The 19,960-nt window shown below is 45.8% G+C and overlaps 3 protein-coding genes across 4 annotated transcripts; 2 read left to right on the forward strand and 1 right to left on the reverse strand.

The window, feature by feature from the left end:
• Nucleotides 1-566: 566 nt before the first annotated feature.
• On the reverse strand, nt 567-8,897 carry SKA2 (spindle and kinetochore associated complex subunit 2). 2 transcript variants are annotated; one of them, XM_065853280.2, is made up of 7 exons: nt 8,792-8,897; nt 5,735-5,824; nt 4,245-4,421; nt 2,802-2,888; nt 2,554-2,593; nt 1,547-1,679; nt 567-1,073 (listed from the first exon to the last, which is right to left on the reverse strand). In XM_065853280.2, exons 1-7 carry the CDS (start codon nt 8,822-8,824, stop codon nt 947-949), a joined length of 687 nt encoding a protein of 228 aa, XP_065709352.1. In that variant the 5' UTR covers nt 8,825-8,897; the 3' UTR covers nt 567-946. The 2 variants fall into 2 exon arrangements, with proteins under 2 accessions (XP_065709352.1, XP_071673184.1); XM_071817083.1 differs by lacking the exon at nt 5,735-5,824 and having other exon boundaries at nt 8,792-8,866.
• On the forward strand, nt 8,252-13,928 carry PRR11 (proline rich 11). Its single transcript, XM_065853278.2, has 11 exons — nt 8,252-8,419; nt 9,276-9,478; nt 10,020-10,131; nt 10,545-10,698; nt 11,224-11,346; nt 11,653-11,913; nt 12,037-12,135; nt 12,617-12,726; nt 12,840-12,899; nt 12,985-13,081; nt 13,525-13,928. Exons 3-11 carry the CDS (start codon nt 10,022-10,024, stop codon nt 13,591-13,593), a joined length of 1,083 nt encoding a protein of 360 aa, XP_065709350.1. The 5' UTR covers nt 8,252-8,419; nt 9,276-9,478; nt 10,020-10,021; the 3' UTR covers nt 13,594-13,928.
• Nucleotides 13,929-14,318: 390 nt separating this feature from the next.
• SMG8 (SMG8 nonsense mediated mRNA decay factor) lies at nt 14,319-19,941 on the forward strand. The gene is made up of 4 exons (XM_065852912.2): nt 14,319-16,367; nt 16,974-17,119; nt 17,501-18,376; nt 19,255-19,941. The coding sequence occupies exons 1-4, from the start codon at nt 14,369-14,371 to the stop codon at nt 19,450-19,452; spliced, it is 3,219 nt and encodes a 1,072-aa protein (XP_065708984.2). The 5' UTR covers nt 14,319-14,368; the 3' UTR covers nt 19,453-19,941.
• The last annotated feature ends 19 nt before the right edge of the window (nt 19,942-19,960 follow it).

Below are 19,960 nucleotides of genomic sequence, written 5' to 3' on the forward strand. Positions count from 1 at the left end.
CCGTTTGTGATTACCTTGTAGGTAAAAGGGCCCCCTCAGCAGCAGACATAAAATTGAGTTATCCCTCTCCTTTTCTCCCCTTTCTTCTGCAATACACAACCTGTATTCCCAACAAACTCTAAACAGACCAATGAGTTCATTGATGCTGTTCAGAAATGAGCATTTCCCAGCCTGAGGGCACTAATTTAAATTCCTCTCCTTTGACAGCCATCACTTTTCATAAAAAACTGTAGGAACTTAATAAACTTCAGATATCTCTCAAACTGGGCCAAAATAAACATAAAAACATTAAACATTTCTAAAAAATCCCTTTTTTACTATGCTTGACCAAACATTGCAACAGAGGTTGTGAATTCTTTATCCCTGGAGTTGATGGGATGCCCTGCTCTGAGTTGGGGCGGTTGGGAGGGACAATCTCCAGAGGTCCCTTCCAACCTCAGCTATTTTGCGAGTCTGCAATTTTACTGAGCTGTGAAATAAACCCAAGATGGTTCACATCAAAGGCAAATGCAAAGGGTCAAGGCCCAGGTTCAGGAGTCACATAAAAGCGTAATAAATCTATGGCCTTAGCTTTCATCATTTATTCAGGAATGTAAGTACAATTAAGTTGTTTGGGGTATTGGTCTTAAAAACCCACTCAGGAATGTAAGCAAGAATATCGAAGTGTCACAGGGCTAACAGTACTCTTTAAAGAAACAAAAAAAAAACCAAGAAAAAGGGCATTGACTGTAGTTCTGTAATTATCCAAGATAAAATACCAATCTCAAAGCTTTTTAACTTTCCAGTTTTAAGTATTATAAATAGAATTTGGACACAAAACCACTAACAGCTTTCCAACAGTGGACTTAGAACTCCAAAACACCAGAGAAATAACTTGCTTGTTAATAATCCAGGACCTATGACTAAGACGCTTGTCTGTCAAATGAGAATGGACTTGAGCTTTTGTTTACACAATTAATTTAACATTTCCTTGCTTGTCAAGTTCCACAATAGCAAGTTCTTTCAAGATTTGTATTCTTGAGTCCGTGGCTTTCATATTCATCTTGTTCATCTGCAAAATACTCAATGGTGCTCTGTAAGACAAAAGCAAACTACTTAGCAAAACAGGCTATCAAACATCGGTCAGGTCTGGCAGAAAAAGGCTAAAAAGCACATACTGTTTAATGAATTATTTTTGTGACTGCCCCATAATTCTCATGCTTATTCAGGTTTTCATCAACTATTCTGTGCCACTTCAAATTGAGAACCATCATTTGCTAATCCAGCTTTAGGGCAAAACCAACATGAAAAAATCTGTTTCAGAAGAACTGACATTCAGTTTTGAAAATCAGCAAATCATACAAGCCATTTCTATACTAATTAATTTTGGGGGGGGTTGCATGATGCCCTAAAACTTTGGAGTACGTATGTAACTACGAATGGTGTAGGTGAGCAAAATCAAATTAAGAAGTTATAGCAGCAAATGGTTAACTACCTGGTTTTAATTTGAAAAGGCTGAATTTCTTTGCAGCTTATAGAATCTTATTAATGAGCGGATTTGTCTTACCTGTTCTTATTTACAACAAAGTGGTTAAATAACTCCCTGTAGAAATTGTTCAAGTCTGCTAATTTAACGGTACTTCTGACACTCCTTGGTACAGTCAAAAGTATTTCCTCAGTCAGTGGTTTGAATAGCGATTCTACGAAATGAGACAGAAGATATTTGTTTCTTCAGAAATAAGGCCAAAGATAGAAAGTATTTTCATTACTCTTAAGAAACCCCCTACATGAGTCTAAAGGAAGATTTTCCAGCAGGAGGAAGGCGAGGAGGAAGATACCCCTTCCAAACTATCACTGCATCTGCAGATATTTCATTTGAGATCTGGTGTGGATTAATAAATTGGGTCAGTTACTTCTTTTTTTTTCCTTTTTTTTTAAGAACTAGGAAAATTCCTTTCTCTAAGTAGGATAAATGGATTAAACAAGACCTATTTCTGTGGGAAGACTAGTACACCATTTCTTCCAGTCCATAAACACAATGGTATCCACTTCGATCCCACCAAAAGAAGAAAAACTCCCAGAGACATGGGAACTATCTGTGGAATATAACTAAGAGCTCACTTGCTTATAGTAAGTCTAAATTCTTCACATAAATGCAGAGGTTACTAGTGCTTGGGAGTGAAAATCCTGAATATACTGTGCATCAGAGGCTCGATTATTTAAAGTGACAGAGCTCAGAAACCATAGCCAGGTCGCAGCCTGTTCCTGCTTACTGTGAGATTTGCCCCTGTTGTACTGAGGTAAAACAGCCCCTATTTGTCAGGTGATGTTATTTACAATATCTGCCTTTTTCCAAAAGGATAATAGTTTAATTAATTACTCCCTGAATTCTAGAGAGTGACTTGATAGTTTTAAATATCACAGAACCGTTAAGAGTTCAATACTAGAGATGGAAGTCGGAGGAGAGACTGACGCTAGTCACAAAGGTTACTTACTAGGTGCAGGGCAGTTGTTTTTTACCAAAAAAAACCCAACAAAAACAAACAGTGGGAAGACTATTCTTTCAGCACTTACCTTCAGATAAGCCAGGAATTGTAGATCCTGAACAAAATGCCTAAAAATAAACACAAGAGAATGTCAGGATTTGTTAGGATTAATTAGTATACAATAAACATGACAAGTTTGGGAGAAACTTCAGTCCCATTTCTGAAGAATTCCGGGCATTTGAGAAGTCCTAAGTGACAAAAACAGCCCTTCAGACGTCAGCGGAGCTGCTCAGGATTAACGGTTTCTGGAATCCTGACACTCTGTGGCCTAATTACCTCTTCCGCTGGCGATTCCATTTCTTTAGCAGTTTGGCAGGTTAACTGCTGTGCCGCAGCCTGCTCTTCTTCCGACAGAGGGAAGCGCTAGGAAAAAAGGCAAACAGGTAACTGATACTTCCAGCTCCTAGGGTGATGATATTTACAGAAGAACTCAATGTTTGTGCAGCCCTTTTCTCATGGAAACTAATAGTAGACTCTTACTTTCCTTCAAATAAAAGCAAATTTACAAGGTCAGTATTTCTAAAAAGATCCAACCATAATAATCCTTTAACATCAATACTATAAATGACTCAATGAAAATAAGATAAACTAAATAAAAAGAAGTATTTCACATAATGATTTAATTTCGCTGTAACAGTTTAATCCATCTTTGGTTTAGGAAATACTCAAAGGAGAAGAAAATCTTTATCTAAATAGTCTAAATATAACTCAAGAGACAAGTATTCCACTTTAGCCAAATCCAAATATGAAATTATTCTTGGCAGCATATCCTTGGAACACAGAGAGAGAAAGTATTTTTCCTTTCTGTGACATGTAACTACTGTCTTTTAAATCATTTTACAGAACATTTTATCTGTAAAAACTTAACAGGAACTTGGCTGGAGCTGCCGACAGATAAAACACGATCTTGGGTCGCTGTCATTAGAACATTAGTGAGAGCTCAGATCTGGGAATGTGGTTTAGTCCCACCAGTTCTGTATCTGCCACTAGACTATCAATTAGCTTTTAAATCATCTTATTTGTAAAAGGACAAAATTAATGCTTTCACAGCCTCTTCAAAACTGTAATGAAGCAGTATCTGAAAACCACTTACAAAACTGTGTTGTTTGTTGGATTTTTAAGAATCCCAGAATGTCAGGGATTGGAATGGACCCTGAAAGCTCATCCAGTGCAATCCCCCCATGGAGCAGGAACACCCAGCTGAGGTTCCACAGGAAGGTGTCCAGGCGGGTTTGAATGTCTGCACAGAAGGAGACTCCACAGCCTCCCTGGGCAGCCTGGGCCAGGCTCTGCCACCCTTAGCGAGAAGTTTCTTCTCAAATTTAAGTGGAATCTTTTGTGTTCCAGTTTGAACCCATTGCCCCTTGTCCTATCACTGGTTATTACTGAGAAGAGCCTGGCTCCATCCTCCTGACACTCACCCTTTATACATCTGTAAACATTAATGAGGTCACCCCTCAGTCTCCTCCAGCTCCAGAGCCCCAGCTCCCTCAGCCCTTCCTCATAAGGGAGATGCTCCACTCCATCATCTTTGTTGCCCTATTATGATACTGAGAAAAACTTATTTCTCCAATCTTGAAAATATTTCTTCAGGTAAATGGTCTTAACTTCTAAGAGTCTGCACATAAAACAGTTTCCAGTTCCACATCTACCTAAAGTTTACACAAATGCGTGTTCATTTACAGGGTAAGACCTGAGTGATTAAAATTAAACTACTACCTCGAGGTCAGTATGTTGCTGTAAGGCCTGGACCATCTTCATTGTGTTCTCGAGAGCAGCGCGGATGCCCTTCATGGATTCTCTCTGCTCCGCGGAAACTTTTTCCAGCTGCATACATAGCGTTTTATAACGAGATTTCACCACCGAGAGCTTTTCCAAGAGAGCAACTGGATTCTCCTATGTAGAAATTAAAAGTCCATTTCATTTAAGAAGAGAAAATTGATGTGGCCACATACCAGTTAAAAGCGCAGGCATTAGAGACACTATAATATAACATGACACTTTACAATGAAAAGTGTGGCTGTGAGCATTTGTTTCATCTATACGTTTAATTTTTCATAAGCAAAAATGATAGATAGTGTTAATAAAACAGCACAAGTCTGTGGTTCCACAACAAAAACAGGAGGATGAATTTATAGTGTTGGTGAATTTTAATGGCTTTTCTGAGTTGGAGAGGTTAGGGACTTTGAAGGAAAAAGATTATTTTTCCACTGTATGTCACATTATACATGGAGAAGGGGACTTATTTATAAAATCCTTTACATGCTGCCATTTATTATTTTCATCTTCCTCTCATCTCTCTCCCAAATCTGAATTTAGTTATTGCTTATTATCAAGTTTATATTGTAGCAAGGATGCATTTTAGCTCAGATTGGAATCTGTCTCATGAATTTGGGTGTTAACACAACTACTTATCTGTCAAAGCAAAACCTGGGAAAATTGCACTATCCCAAGAAATCAAGGAAGTTTTGTTGGTTCACGGAATCCCAGAATGTCAGGGATTGGAAGGGACCTGGAAAGCTCATCCAGTGCAATCCCCCATGGAGCAGGAACACCCAGCTGAGGTTCCACAGGAAGGTGTCCAGGCGGGTTTGAATGTCTGCAGAGAAGGAGACTCCACAACCTCCCTGGGCAGCCTGGGCCAGGCTCTGCCACCCTTAGCGAGAAGAAGTTTCTTCTCAAATTTAAGTGGAACCTCTTGTGTTCCAGTTTGAACCCATTACCCCTTGTCCTATCATTGGTTGTCACCGAGAAGAGCCTGGCTCCATCCTCCTGACACTCACCCTTTATAGATCTGTAATCATTAATGAGGTCCCCCATCAGCCTCCCCTTCTCCAGCTCCAGAGCCCCAGCTCCCTCAGCCTTTCCTCACACGGGAGATGCTCCACTCCCTTCAGCATCTTTGTTGCCCTGCGCTGGACTCTCTCCAGCAGTTCCCTGTCCTTCTGGAACTGAGGGGCCACAACTGGACACAATATTCCAGCTGTGGTCTCCCCAGGGCAGAATAGAGGGGAAGGAGAACCTTCCCCCTGGTTGCTGCACTGAATTCAAACTCAGCCAGTTATGCTGATCTATGAGGCAAGAAATACTTTATAATAAAAACCTAACGAGATAAAAGAACAGGCACATACATTTTAGTTTTAAAGAAAAATACCCATTTATTACCAACTTCATGCAAAATGCAATAAAATTGATTAATCTGAAAATACCTCTTCTGCTGGATTATCAGGAAGACTTTTCATTATTTCAAATTCCAGTCTGTGTTGAATATAATCCAGATCAGATTCTGCCTTCTGGAACTAAAATATTTAAGATCAGCCACAGTATATTAAAAAACAAAATCTGCAGCCAACCCCCAATCATTCGCTTTTCCCGTATTTCAGGGAAGCAGAAACCTCTGTTTTAAAGGTTCATGTTCTATAAAACCAAGTTTGTATTCCTCCGATCTGGCCCATTAGCTGCTGTTTGCCAATTGTGCTGACAAACCTCAGCCTGAAACATAGCAATAAACTTTCAGACTTCATATAACCATTTTCCTCTCACGTGTAAGAATTACACACACACTTGCAAATTTAGCATATTTACCAAATCGTTCTCTTTGCATCTTGCCGTTAGTACCTTTTTTGTGCAGCTCCCCAAAATCCATAATAACATTTCCATCTTTTCCTGTATTACATGCCTTGCAATGCCAAAACTCTCAAGTTTTTAAGCAGTGCAGCAAAGAGATAAGTTATATACCAATAGAAAAGAACACGCATATTTTTTAAGCTGATCTTCACTAAATGCAGGAGATGTTTGACTTTATCTTCTGAGATATTAACATATTTTTCATCATTTTTTAGAGCTTTCCCTTGCTTAGTTGCTTTTCAAACATTAGAAGTTTGGCAACACTCAGTTATTTACACAGCAGAGATAATGAATAAGTGTTTGGGATCCAAGCATATCAGAGATTTTATTATTAATTATGTTAGGAATGCATTCTCTCAGATGGTTATAATACCCAGAATACGTTTTATTATTCCCCAATAAACCAGCCTGCCAAATAGATAACTCAATTGATGACATCACGTTTCTTTCCTTGGGATAAATAAGCCACCAGAGAACTGTCTAATTGCCTTGTAAAACACTCTGCTGATAGCATTATTACTTAATTAGTTTTAGTCTGCAATTTTAATATCTATTAAGGACTTCTGCTGTAAAGAAAGGCAGTTTTTCAGTTCACAAAAACCCCACGAATCTCTTCCCGTAATGGTTTGGGATTTTACAGTCGCAAAAGAGACTATGATGAAAGCAAATTAAAAATGCTCCTAAGTGTGGTTTTCACTATTTGTATTGAGATTAACCCTGAAGTAATCATTACAACTTTGTTAAGGATTGAAATAAGTAGCTAAAGTGATAAATTTCAGGAATGTTTGGATGTCACCTGTGGTCAGTATTCAATATTGATAATTTGAGATTTACACAATGACAATAAGCTGCTAATACCATATTACTATTGTGATTCGAGACATTAAAAATTGAATGTGAAACTCAATACTTATCTATTCAAAGCACATTAATAAGCACTGCTGTATATTCCTCCATTACCATCCATTTTTCCTTTGTTTTATAAATATTTATTTCTTGCTGTATTTCATGAAACATACACCCGCAAAAATCTCACCTTAGTGTAACAGGTTAGGTCCATTTGTATGGTGAGTATCGTACAACAATCCCACAGAAAATGCAGTTTGTAGAGCGTAAATTTATAATTTACTCACGGACTTAAAGTGTTTGAAACTGGGCCAAGCGACCATGGCTGGGTTTCTGCTTTCGGATGCTTTGACAATACTATTGCACTGCTAGCTGGGAAGTACAGTAGTGCAATAAAGTCAGAGCGTTCGTTAGCAGCAAGAATTCTGCGCGGGTAATCAATACACTCAAAATATGTATTGGAAAATAAGTTGAGTCAGATAGTGGTTTCTGTGGATTATGGAGAACTGGCTCAGGTTAATGTTCAACAAGTCCTAATACACATACAAGAACTCACAAATTACAAGACATTATAATTATTCATAATGGAGAGAGATGATCGCTAACGCACACAGAACAACAACCCGAGTCAGCTCCATCCCGTCACGTTTCCCTACAACACACGGTAGGAAATCAGGATGATACACACTGATCTTTCCGCTTTGCAGGGGATTTTTCACTAAGGAAAAGCACAGAGCTGACGGATTTGTCATTCAAAGACCAGTCAACACTTCTTGGCAAGAACTAGAAGACGAGCGCAAAAAACTAAATTAGCACCAATCGTAATCCCATTTTACAGTTGTTTTGGAAATCGCGTTTGCTCTTAGACATAAAATAGCAACTTTTGACTAGAAGAAGAAGAATAATAACGTCGATAGCATTGCTGGCCAATGCCCTTTTAACATTGCACTGCTTTTTGTGCATGATCACCAGTAGTACAACATAAAAAGGGCACTGGACAGACACCACTCGAAGAAAATTTAGGTCCACCGTGCTGAAAATGCGGCGACAGAAGTTGATTAAACGGCAGTGAACGAAGCACCCCCAGCTCACCCGGCAGTGGATCCACTGGATCCATCCCGCCACCTCCACCCCCCCGCGCTGCCGGCGCGAATGAAACAGCCCAACCGGCCTCTCCTCCCCGCACACCCCCGCGGGGAAAATGGGCCAGCCCAGGTGAGAGCTCCACCCTCACCCCCTGCTGAGAGAAAATGGACTAGTCCGGGTGCGCTCTGCTCAACCACCGTCCCCCCCACGGCAACGGGGAAATGAAAAGGACCGGTCCGGTCCGGCCGCGCCCTCAACGGCCCCGCTTCCGCCGCCATGGAGGGCGGTAAACGCGCCCGGGACCGCGCGGAACCCGCCCCGTTCTCCCCCCCCAGGTGAGAGGGAAATGGCCGGGCCCTGCCCCCGCGCTGAGGGGGTGAATGGAGCGGCACCAGCAAGCCCCGCCCCTCCGGGGGGGTGGGGGGGAGCAGAATGGACCGGCCCGGCCGAACTCGCCTGACCCGACGGGCGGGCGGCGGTCGCCCCGTCCTGGGCTGCGCGGGCTCCGCTCAGGGCCCGGATGGGGCGCGGGCGCGGCTGGGGGCGCTGGGGGAAGGCGGCCGCTCTCCCCTCGCTTCCCCAGCCGCGCCCGCGCCCTCCTTTCCCTCCCTCAGGCGGCAGCCCCGTGCCCTCCGAGGCGCTCCCGCCGCCGGACCCCGGCCCGGCCGCCCCTCAGCGCGGCCGCCGCCCGCGGCGCCCGGACTCACCATGGTCTCGAGCTTGGTAACCGCCGTCTCCATGTTGAATAGTTGACATTCCTCAGGCGGCGGCGGGGAGATACCCACCCCCCGCTCCGCAGGATGGGAGAGTCGGCGGCCCCCATTGGGCAGCTGTCACTCGCTGCTCGTTTCCCATTGGCTGGCCGCTGACACAGCGCGTTCGCCATTGGGTCGAGAAGAATGTAAACCCTTTCCGAGGTAGGGGGGAGACCATTGGTTGGTAGAACAGCAGCAATCAGTGATTGGCTGAGTGGGGGAGCGCCGCGAGCCGCCATTGGTCCAGAGTGGAATCTAGCGGTGATTGGCTGGAGTAGGAAGGGCAGCGCCGCAATTGGCGGGAAGAGGAGCGGCGGTTGAGCTGCGCTCCCTCTCCGGCGGGGCGGGGGAGCGCCGGTCACCTCCTCCGGTTCCCTCCGGTGCGTCGGTGCTCTCCCGCCTTTCAACACCATTGGCCTTTTCCCATGTCCCGCAGCTGCTGGGCGGGGCTGAAAAACCTCTCACCCAATGGCGGGCCGGATCTCTTCAGCGAGCCCGGGGGCGGGGCGGAGCAGCGCCAATCCAACGGCCAATCAGCGCGCGGGTAGCACGGGCGGCGGCCGGGACGGCAGAGAGCGGCGCTCCCATTGGCTGCGCGCGGCGCGGGGAGCGGTTTGAATCGGCGGCGCCGGGCGGGAGGTGAGCGGGGTTGGGGGGGAGGGTGGATGGGGAGGAGGCTCCGGGTCCCCGGTCCCCCGGGACACCCCCGCCGGGTCCCCCCGCCCCAGCCGTGTGAGGAACCGGCCGCTCCTCGGTGCGGGTGCGCGGGGTTGGGGGGCGGTGGTTGAGGTAACGCTTGAGCCTCCGGTCGGGGGAGCCCAGGGCCCTTCCTGTGCTTTCTTCGTGTCTCTTGCCTCGGTTCCCCACGAGTGTAACTTTCCCAAAATGCAGCGTTTGTGGCTTCAGGATAAAGAAAAGCTGTCAATAAAAGCCCATCTGCAATGGTACTTTTTACACCGTTCACTCCTCTCCTGTACAAATACAACCCGGCGGCTCACAGGAAGTTAAGCATCTATTTTTTATCAGTTGTGTGTAATGCTGGTACCAAGACAACTGCGAATAACTTGTGATGGGTTGTTGAGATGCAGCCCACGTTCTCCCCTATGTGACAATAGCTCTGTCCTCACGCGAGGGCGGGTATATTCGCGTACGTTAATTTTAAATTTGTGGTTTTTAACAGTAATGGCAAAGTATAAGAAACGCCGACGAAAACAGAGAGCCAGAGCAAAATTTGTGCTTGAAAAAAAAATAGAAGCTGCAAAGCCCCAGGAATCAGTTTGTCCTTCTCCTTGGTAAGACGCTCAGTTTGAATTTTCCTTTTAACCCCATTTTTGGGTCCTGATAGTTCATGGAACTGAGGTAGTGGGGTGGTGCTCGGAGCCCATCCACATCCTGGCACGGACTAATTATTTTATCTTGTATATCTTCTGGTACTCTATCATTAACTCTAATGTGTAAGAAAAGCAATTTGGACAAAAACGTATTGCAAATATAATTTTTTTCTTCCCCCTTTATCAAAGCGTATCTCGGTCTTTCCTGATCTCTGTGCTCGTGTTTGCACTGTTGTCACCTGCTGCTGTTGGTACCTGTGATTTCCAGATGGTTGGTGACAGTTAACGTTAGGCTGAAATGGTAAATAACATTAGACAGTTAGGCTGAAATGGTAAATATAATTATGGCCTCATTCGGAAATGTTCTGTCCCAGGTCAGCAGGTGATCTTCCTCCTAACGCATCATCTGTCCCAAGCCATCTGTCCTCGCTCTGGTCATTGGCCTTGCCCAGTGTCAAAAATGTGGTAAAACCCTTTACGACAACAGCATCGTTGTTATACTGTTGGTGCCAGAACACGGTTGCACAGGTAACTTTTCTACTTCTCTGTTTTTCGCCAACATTTGAGTTTGTTCTTAGTGCTCAGAGCAGGATATACAATCAGACTTGAGAAATAAGCTATAGATTTAGTTATGTCTATTGAAACATCTAAAGTATGTTTTATGTTTGCTGTTGAAGGAATAAATATGAGAAGAGTGTGAAGGCAACTGTGGACATTAAATCCATATGTGCAATTGTAGGGTTTTTTATTGAAATATCAGGAGGATTTGCAATGACGCAGGGTGCAGTTTTTCTTTAATAGCAAAGTGATTGTGGGAGCTTTTCGGGTCAAATGTGAATTATACTTTAGAATTCCTAGATACAGTTAAAGTGTTTTTGGAGAAGGTCACCCAAGGAACTGTGTGTTGGAATTCTGTACCTTCACATTGTGTATCTTCACTGTTGACTGCAAGGTGAAGACTTTGTGGTAGAACTTTCAATAGTAATCGTAGCCCTGTCTCTGGAAACATAACTGGGTGGTGAAAATGCTTATCTGGTTTATTTTTATGCTTAGAGTTTTAAGGTGGTTAAAGACACCATATTTCCGTCACAAATCTACTTAAGGGAGCTGAATACGTTCAGAGAGCAGCTGGAAAAGTTGGAAACTGAATTTTCCAGACTACAAGGGACACTCCAGGTGAGTCTCAGTCCCAGCGGGGCAGGGGAATGTTTGCTTGTGTAAGCACGTAAGAAACTGTGGTCAGTGCAGGTGAACTGAAATCTTTAGAGCTTCTCATGGGGCATTGTGTCACTTCTTGGCATTCAGCATTTTGGATAAGCTGTGATTACTTCATGGTTTGATTGAACTGGTTTGCTGGTCAGTCTTGTAAAAGGCTTTTTATGTCTCTCTGGATCAACTGAAGTCAGAACCTCTGTTCTCTGAAATTCTCTCTACCTTTGCCAGTAGATTTAATATTCTCTTCCTTATTTGTTTTGCTTTCAGACAAATGGAATTGCAGCCTTGTCTTCAGAAAATTCCCTTTGTCAAAAGTGTAATAAACCTGTTCTGGGTGCTCCTGTACAAACACCGATGGGCCCATCACCAACCTCCGTGCCTTCTGCGCCGCAGCAGCAGCCTGTATGTGCACCCCCACCTGTATGTGCGCCCCCGCCACCTCCTCCGCCTCCACCACCACTGCCCCCACCAAAACTGCCCCCAGCTCCTCTCCTCTTCAAACGGGGCAACGGCTCCAAAGCACCTCTGGTAGGCACCAAGGAGGTTCCTCTATTTCTTCATTTGTGTCTGAGTTTTTTGGACCTGGTTTCATCAGGAGGGTGCGTCTTTGTGAATGCTCCATCACCTGCTGATCCTCATTTTTGTTTTCAGGCCCCAGCACCGAAAAAAGAGGGGCCGATGCAGATCACTCTCAAAGATCTCCTGAATGTAAAACTGAAGAAGACGGGCAGCAACCTGAGAACGGACAAGGTAAACTGGAGGATGGGTGGATACATGGATGATGATGCATCGAGGCAAACGCCACCCTGGAACCCGTGTACTTCCTGCAACACTTAGCCCCGCTAAACATTTTTCACTAAATTAATTCTTCTCTTCCAAAAACCCAGTGATGACCTTAAGTAATCCTAATTCTGCACCTGGGCATCTGAAGTGAAGAAATTCAGTGATTAATTCCCGTCTTGTCGGGTGTGCGGGACAGTTCTCATTTCACATTAAGGGCGTGTAGCTCTCATGTAGCTCTCATGTAGCTTCATGTCTGTGTGTTATCAATAGATGGTGGGCTTTCTTCTGGCCACCTGAAATCTTGTTTGCAAAAGTCTAGGGGTTTTTAATAAATCTATTTTTTATCCAAGGCACATTCAAAAAAGCATAAAAGCCATAAACCACAGAAATCTTTTGGACTATAAATATTAAAAGTTTATTTGTGGTAACACTTCTTTTCTGACTTTAGGCAGAATCACCGGTGAAGACGCGCAGGGCGTTAATTACAGTCTCAGATTTACAGAGTGTTACTCTGAGGCCTAAATCCAAGCCATCAGCTCACGTTACAAACTCCTTAATGTAAGATATGTTCTCCCTTTCTCTGTTATTATGTTTTCTGTTTAAAGCGATGATTAGCATTGCTTACACAGTGGAAAACATTGCAACAATTTTGTTTTGTTCTGTTTTGTCAGTACCCCTCCTAAAAATCAGTTAGATCTTCGAAAACATCTGAAGAAAGTCAATATACAGAGGTAAGTTCCTTTCTATACTCTTGTTTTCTTTTCCTAGAAGAAGCAGAGAACTAACTGTAGTTCCCCATGTTTGCAATCTTCTCAGGAGTCCTGGTGGCACTCCGCTCAACAGCAAAGAAAACATTGAATGTGGCTCTGGGTTGACACCAATAATGACACAGGCACTGCGGCGCAAATTTCAGGCAAGTCGTGGTGTTTCTCTTTTTGGAATGATAACCTGGCTTTAAAATCCATGGTATTTCATCCTGATCTTTTTCCCTATGGTGCAATGCCATTTGCAGGTATTACGCTTTACAGTCTCTCCGTAATCCTTACCCAAAAGTGCCCATAAATAAGGGCACTTGTTTTAGTGATTCCCATTTTAATGGTAAGGGAACTGCAGAATGGAAATGCCGTTGCCTGGCTTGCAGCAGGCGGTTTGACAATAGTAAGAAGAAAAGCTGCTTTTTCGATGGGACTTCTAGTGCCTCACAAAATCCGATGGTTACTAATGGCTTTTATTTTAAGGATTTGCTGTGTCGGTTTCCTTTTATGTTGTCAGTTAAGAACTACGCTATATTTTAGCTCAGTCATAATTAGTACTAAGTTCATCTTCCAGGATCTGACCCCTATCTTATTTTCACAGATGGCTCACCCGAGGAGCCCCTCGCCCGCCCGGTTCAGCACCGCAAACAGCTTTGATGAACAAAAGTAGGTTTATGGAACAATGTATTTTTCACTCGTGGTCAAGAAGCCGCTTGAATCCCATTTTTATCTCACTCAGGCATATATATGTTTAATTAGTGCATATGAGAACGGGATATTATGAAAACCCTTTAGCAGATTTCTGCTTTTTAAAGGCACCATCTATTTAATGCGTCTCAATCTGGTTGCATCTTATCTGTTAATGGCAAAAAACCCATGAACTTTCTGAAGTATTTGCTACCTGGCTGCTGCTGAAGCGGGGACTATTTTGTTCCCAGCACTGGTGCTGCTTGTAGTATAAATATGTATTTGCTGAAATTCGGTATAAATATGTATTTACTGAAATTCTGTTCTGTTTTATCCTTTTTTAATAAGAAAGATCCTGATGGTAATTACACAGATTCAAAGAAATAAGCGGTTTCGCACCCTAACATTATTGAAGTGAGAGGCTATGAGTTTCCACAGCAACTCAGTGATGTGGGTAAGAACGTAAGAAGCGATTGCCATGTGTCATTGCTTCGTGCTGGTGTCACATCGCACTGCCCAGCTCGAAGCTGAGGACCCAAACGGCTCCCTCAGGGTCAAGTTCAGCTGCAGCGGAGGACGGGGTGACAGGGACCCGTTTTCTCCAACCGCTGGAGCCTTTTTCCAGAGAGATGACGCTGGATGTGAGTTGGCAGAGCCATGACCCGCCATCCTGGTGAGGTCTGTCAGGGTGGTGCCCTCCCGTCCTGCACTGATTTTGGGGGAATCCCGGCACCCTGGCCACAGGATTCCTGCAGTTGATGCTGTGCTGTCCAATACTCAGCCGTTACACCGTGGCATCGCTGCTGGCTCATCGCAGCGTGGTGTCACAGCTGTCCCTTGCAGCCCTACTCCCTCCGGCTGTGTCTGAGCAGCCCCTGGTCCCACCTGGCACCGTCTGGGCTCGAACCCATGGTCCCAAACACGATCGCATCCCCGCTCCCACCTGGCACCGGCTGGGCTCGAACCCGCGGCCCCGGGCACGATCGCATCCCTGCTCCCGCTTGGCTGCCCCGGCGGCCGCACGGCGCATGCGCGGGGGCGCCGCCGCTTCCGTGCGCCGGCAGAGCGCGGCCCGGCCCGGCCCGGCCATGCCGTTCCCGGCGGCGCCGCCCGGAGGGGCTGCGGTGGGGCCCATGGGGCTGCGGGAGCTGCTGCTGAGCGCCACGGCCGCCGCCGAGGCGGGAGGAGGCGGCGATGAGGAGGTGTGCGTGGTGGGGATCTTCGGGAAGACGGCGCTGCAGCTGTGCTCGGAGAAGGAGGCCCTGGTGAGCACCGTGTGCGACCGGCAGGTCTTCCCGCTCTTCCCGGAGGAGGAGGACCCCGAGCTGGCGGATGGCGACCCGGGGGAGGAGTTTGACCTGGCTAGCAAGGACTACAACCACCTGGAGGCCTATTACAGCCAGGAGAACCGGGTGCTGTACCTGGTGCTCACGTCCATCTGTGACACATCGCAGCTGCTGCGGGCCTGCGGGGACCTGGCCAAGGCGGAGAGCAGGGAGAACCGGCCCGGGGGGCCGGGGCCGCTGCCGCACGCCGAGGCTCACGAGTTCTGGAAGCACCAGGAGAAGCTGCACTGCCTGAGCCTCCTCTACCTCTTCTCCGTCTGCCACATCCTGCTGCTGGTGCACCCCACCTGCTCCTTCGACATCACCTACGACCGCGTCTTCAGGGCGCTGGACGGGCTGCGGCAGAAGGTCCTGCCCTCCCTGAAAGCCGCCATCAAAGACTGCCCGGTCGGCAAGGAGTGGAAGCTCAACTGCAGGCCCTGCCCTCCACGCCTCCTCTTTCTCTTCCAGCTCAACGGGGCACTGAAGTTGGATCCCGTCCCAAGCAGGGGCCAGGACCCCTGCGGTCACCTGGAGAAGCCGCCCCCCAAGAAGCACTCTCCCAAGAGGAGGCTGCAGCACGCTCTGGAGGATCAGATCTACCGCATCTTCCGCAAGAGCAGGGTGCTGACCAACCAGAGCATCAACTGCCTGTTCACCGTGCCCGCCAACCAGGCCTTTGTGTACATCGTGGCCCAGGATGGAGATGATCCGGTGGCCATGCTTCTCGAGCAACTCAGGAACAACTGCACCATGAGGGAGACTGACTCGCTGCTGGCCCCCACGCTCTCGGGACCCAGGAGGTATCAGATGATGCGGCACGGCCGGCAGCAGCTGTCCTTCCATGCGGAGAGCAGCAGCAGCAGCTCCAGCTCCTCTGGGCAGCTTGTGGACTGCACCCTCAAGGAGTTCTTGTGGCAGCACGTGGAGTTGGTGCTCAGCAAGAAGGGCTTCGATGACAGCGTGGGGAGGAACCCGCAACCCTCTCACTTCGAGCTCCCGACCTACCAGAAGTGGGTGGCCACAGCTTTAAAACTGTACGAAGTAACCATTGACGGCAAAGATGATGACCCCAACTCTCCCACTGGGGAACTGAGCTCAAAAATCATGAGCAGCATCAAAGTCTTGGAAAGCTATTTAGATATTGACACCAAGTTCTCAGAAAACCGTTGCCAGAAAGCTCTTCCCATGGCCCACAGCGCCTATCAGTCCAACCTGCCCCACAATTACACCATGACCGTCCATAAGAACCAGTTGGCGCAGGCCTTGCGTGTGTACAGCCAGCACGCCCGCGGACCGGCCTTCCACAAGTACGCCATGCAGCTGAACGAGGACTGCTACAAGTTCTGGAGCAACGGGCACCAGCTGTGCGAAGAGCGAAGTTTAACCGACCAGCACTGCGTGCACAAGTTCCATCTGCTCCCAAAAGCAGGTAAAGAAGCTCGCTGGTTATTTGGTTTCATGGTTTAATTTTCTATCTGCTTTAAAACGGCTCGTTTTAGGCTGAGAATACAGACTCTTGCGTGTTTATGGAAGATGAAACTTTGGCAGCTTTAAAGCTTCGTCTTTGTACAGTGGGATTAATTGTAGCAGAGCTGTTGTGCAGGTTTCATTGATGTTGATGTTAGGAGCAAGTCCGCTTTTAGTAGTAACTTTTAGTTGTAGCTGATTCCATCTTGCTAATTAGAGACATTACACTGGAGTCCTTCTAACAAGAGATGTGTAAGAGAATAGAAGTTCTCTAGGAAGTATAAGTGGTGTTGTCCCCCCCTTTTTGTTTTTTTTTAATAGCAGGCAGAAGAACTATTCTGCCTTTTAGGAAGAGATTGTAAAAACAAATAAGATTCAGTTTAGTGGTATAACCTACGCCTGGAACTTTGTACTGAAAGTCGGAAAGGGAGGGAGTTGCTTGATAAACTGGCATTGCTGGCAAATAATTTTGCATATAGAGCAAGGAGGAAGCAGCGGATGAAGGGAATTAAAGAGTTTCTGGCAGTGGTGAGCAATTTATTTAGGGTTGGATTGCTTTTGCTTTTAGGGGAAAAGCCGGAAGCAGACAGAAATCCCCCAGTTCTGTACCACAACAGCCGGGCTCGTTCCACTGGTGCCTGCAACTGTGGAAGGAAACAAGCTCCTCGGGATGATCCCTTTGATATCAAAGCAGCTAATTATGACTTTTACCAGGTAACTGTTACATCTCTATTTTTGCTTCAAGCAGTGCTTTTGCTTCATCAACAGGCCTGTATTCTGAAGTGACTAGAAGTAAGTTTCTTCTTGACCTTAGCAAGTTGTAAACATTGCTTGGGGAAGGTGTTTCTGGGAACACGTAGTTTGCACGATGGGCTGACCAGTGTGGGCAATTCCAGTGCGTGCATGTGGATCATCCACACTTCAAGTGTGTTGGTTCATGTGGATTTAAAATCCATCGTGTCTGTGGGCTGCACTCCCATCGCTGCTTTGGTTCTCGAACCTCTTGAATCTTAATTGTAGCTGCTCAATGTGATGATTCTAAACTATCTCATTTCAGAGATGCAAGATGAAAGTTAACCGTTGTCTTTCTCATAGCTGCTGGAAGAAAAATGCTGTGGGAAACTGGAGCACATCAACTTTCCCATATTTCAGCCAAGCACGCCTGATCCGGCACCTGCGCGGGACGAGTCATCGCCCGCTCCTCCGGAAGGCGAGATCGAGAAACTCAAAGAAAAAGAACCTCAGACCCAGGGAGAGAGCACAGGCCTGAGCTTGGCCCTCAGCCTGGGCCAGTCCACGGGCAGCTTGGGCACCTACCCGCCGGATGCCCAGGGTGGAGGGGACAATGCAGAAAGTCACGGGCAGAGCGGAGACTCCAAAAGTGAGAAAAGGCCAAGCCTGGTAGATCGCCAGGCGTCCACTGTCGAGTACCTCCCTGGGATGCTCCATTCTAATTGCCCCAAAGGCCTTTTGCCCAAATTCTCCAGTTGGTCACTGGTTAAGCTGGGGCCTGCTAAGGCTTACAACTTCCACACAGGTTTAGATCAGCAAGGCTTTATCCCGGGAACAAACTATTTAATGCCTTGGGACATTGTCATCAGGACAAGAACCGAAGATGAAGGAGACTTGGATACCAGTTCCTGGCCTGCACCCAACAAGGCCGTTCCCGGCAAAAGAAGCGCGGTTGTGATGGGAAGAGGAAGACGGAGAGATGACATAGCTCGAGCTTTCGTAGGATTTGAATATGAAGACGCACGCGGTCGGAGGTTCATGTGTTCAGGGCCTGACAAAGTGATGAAAGTGATGGGAGGGGGGCCGAAGGAATCCGCCATCAAAGCCCTGAACTCTGACATGCCGCTGTACATCCTGTCCTCGACTCAGGGACGGGGACTCAAGCCACATTACGCTCAGTTCATGAGGCTCTTCGTGGTGGTTCCTGATGCTCCGCTGCAGATCACATTGACGCCCCAGGTAAGAAACGGGAGAGGGAACCTGGTCACTGCAGAGGCAGGGTCGGTCGTCGCAGGATTAATTGCAGGGCTGGAAAGCACAAGGGTGATGGGCGAAGGGTGGCAGAGGGATGCTACGAAAACCACTTTCCAACTCAAACAATTTCCATCAAGTTCTCTAAGGCAGCAGTCGCCAAAAGTATCTCTTTTATAAACAGCTGGGTTTTTTAAAATTTCCAGATTGGCTTTTACCAGCTTTATACTTTATATAAATTAAGTTTTAAAAAATATCTTATCAAGAATGAATTCATATCATTCCATACAGTAATAATTGCTTCTTCTTTAAAAGATGAGTAATGACTGCGTAAGAATGAATTCATCATTTTTAATGTCATAGGGAAAAACAGTGACTCGTTGCTGAGATTAATTATTATTTGTTACCCTTTGTATTTAGGAGGTGAAAAGGTGGTTTTTTTTTTTTTTTTTTTAATTTGAGAATTTTTTTTTTCCCATTTTCAAGTGTTATTAAAAAATGGAGAAAAAGCTCCATTTACAACCCTTCCAAATCTAGATCGGTTTAGAGTGAGGTTACAGCTCAGGGATACCCGTGCTAGAGTATTGAAATCCACTGTTAACGCAGCGTTTACAGCTGCCCGGGAGTCTCGTGTTTGTGCTGTGGATCTCTGTGGTAGGAGCTGATATGTAGCCTTAAATTCAGCATCGTCACTGTGATGAAGCTGGAAATGTATGGATGTCTCAATAGTGGCTGTGCTGAAGCGGGTAAGCTATCTGGAGGAAAAGCTTCATAGGCTTCCTTGGATTTAATTTGCTGTTAAGTTTGGGGTTTTTTTTTATTCTAATGATGTTTGATTATCTCCTCATACTACCTTTTGTTCTCAGGTTCAACCAGGGCCACCACCTTGTCCTGTATTTTACCCTGAGAAGCAAGAAATAACCCTTCCATCTGACGGACTGTGGGTGCTTCGCTTTCCCTACGCGTACGTGACAGAACGTGGACCCTGCTTTCCTCCCAAAGAAAGCCAACAATTAATGAGTTACAAAGTTCTCCGGGGAATACTAAAAGCAATTACACAATAAGAATCATTTGGGTAGATTTTAGTTTAAAAATACTATGGTGAATCCAAATCATGGATTTTGATGCATGTCTGTTAGCAAACAGCTGTCAGGGCAATCTGTATTTCACTGGAATAGTCAGATTGAAAATAAGGTTTGATCTCAAAGCAGATAAAGGAATCCAGGAGACACATAAATTTTCTGTTTATTAAATTTGTATTTGTAAAAAATAAAAGCTGGCTATCACAATGTACTGAGCCTGTATTACGAGGTGTTTTGGTGATAGTGCTTTTCCCCATTGTATCTTCCTACATACATATTTCAGAATATTTAAAAAATTAGCGTTGCCTGAAATCAGGAGTTTCCTTTGTCATATTGAGGCACTGGTGGGCAGAATCCTTTATTCTAAATAAGGTATTTTTATGGAAACAACAGATGCATTTAAGTGGCATGTGGGAAATTGTGTCTTCAATCTTGCCTTAAAAATAAAAGGCGTTGCGGTTCTGCTTTGTAGATTTGTATTAACATCATG

This window comes from Patagioenas fasciata, chromosome 19, assembly GCF_037038585.1.
Source record: "Patagioenas fasciata isolate bPatFas1 chromosome 19, bPatFas1.hap1, whole genome shotgun sequence".
NCBI classification, from domain to species: domain Eukaryota; kingdom Metazoa; phylum Chordata; class Aves; order Columbiformes; family Columbidae; genus Patagioenas; species Patagioenas fasciata.

Bases quoted from the DNA above. Each gene is read 5' to 3' on its own strand.
- SKA2 (XM_065853280.2), bottom strand. From the start codon at position 8,824: ATGGAGACGGCGGTTACCAAGCTCGAGACCATG. The intron at 4,422-5,734 runs GTATTTTCAGAT...ATTTCTACATAG, and splicing joins CTGATAATCCAGCAGAAGAG to GAGAATCCAGTTGCTCTCTT. The intron at 1,680-2,553 runs GTAAGTGCTGAA...CTCATTTCGTAG, and splicing joins AATTCCTGGCTTATCTGAAG to AATCGCTATTCAAACCACTG.
- PRR11 (XM_065853278.2), top strand. From the start codon at position 10,022: ATGGCAAAGTATAAGAAACGCCGACGAAAACAGAGAGCCAGAGCAAAA. The intron at 10,132-10,544 runs GTAAGACGCTCA...GTTCTGTCCCAG, and splicing joins TCAGTTTGTCCTTCTCCTTG to GTCAGCAGGTGATCTTCCTC. The intron at 12,136-12,616 runs GTAAACTGGAGG...TTCTGACTTTAG, and splicing joins GCAACCTGAGAACGGACAAG to GCAGAATCACCGGTGAAGAC.
- SMG8 (XM_065852912.2), top strand. From the start codon at position 14,369: ATGCTGTGCTGTCCAATACTCAGCCGTTACACCGTGGCATCGCTGCTG. The intron at 16,368-16,973 runs GTAAAGAAGCTC...TTTTGCTTTTAG, and splicing joins CCATCTGCTCCCAAAAGCAG to GGGAAAAGCCGGAAGCAGAC. The intron at 17,120-17,500 runs GTAACTGTTACA...TCTTTCTCATAG, and splicing joins CTAATTATGACTTTTACCAG to CTGCTGGAAGAAAAATGCTG.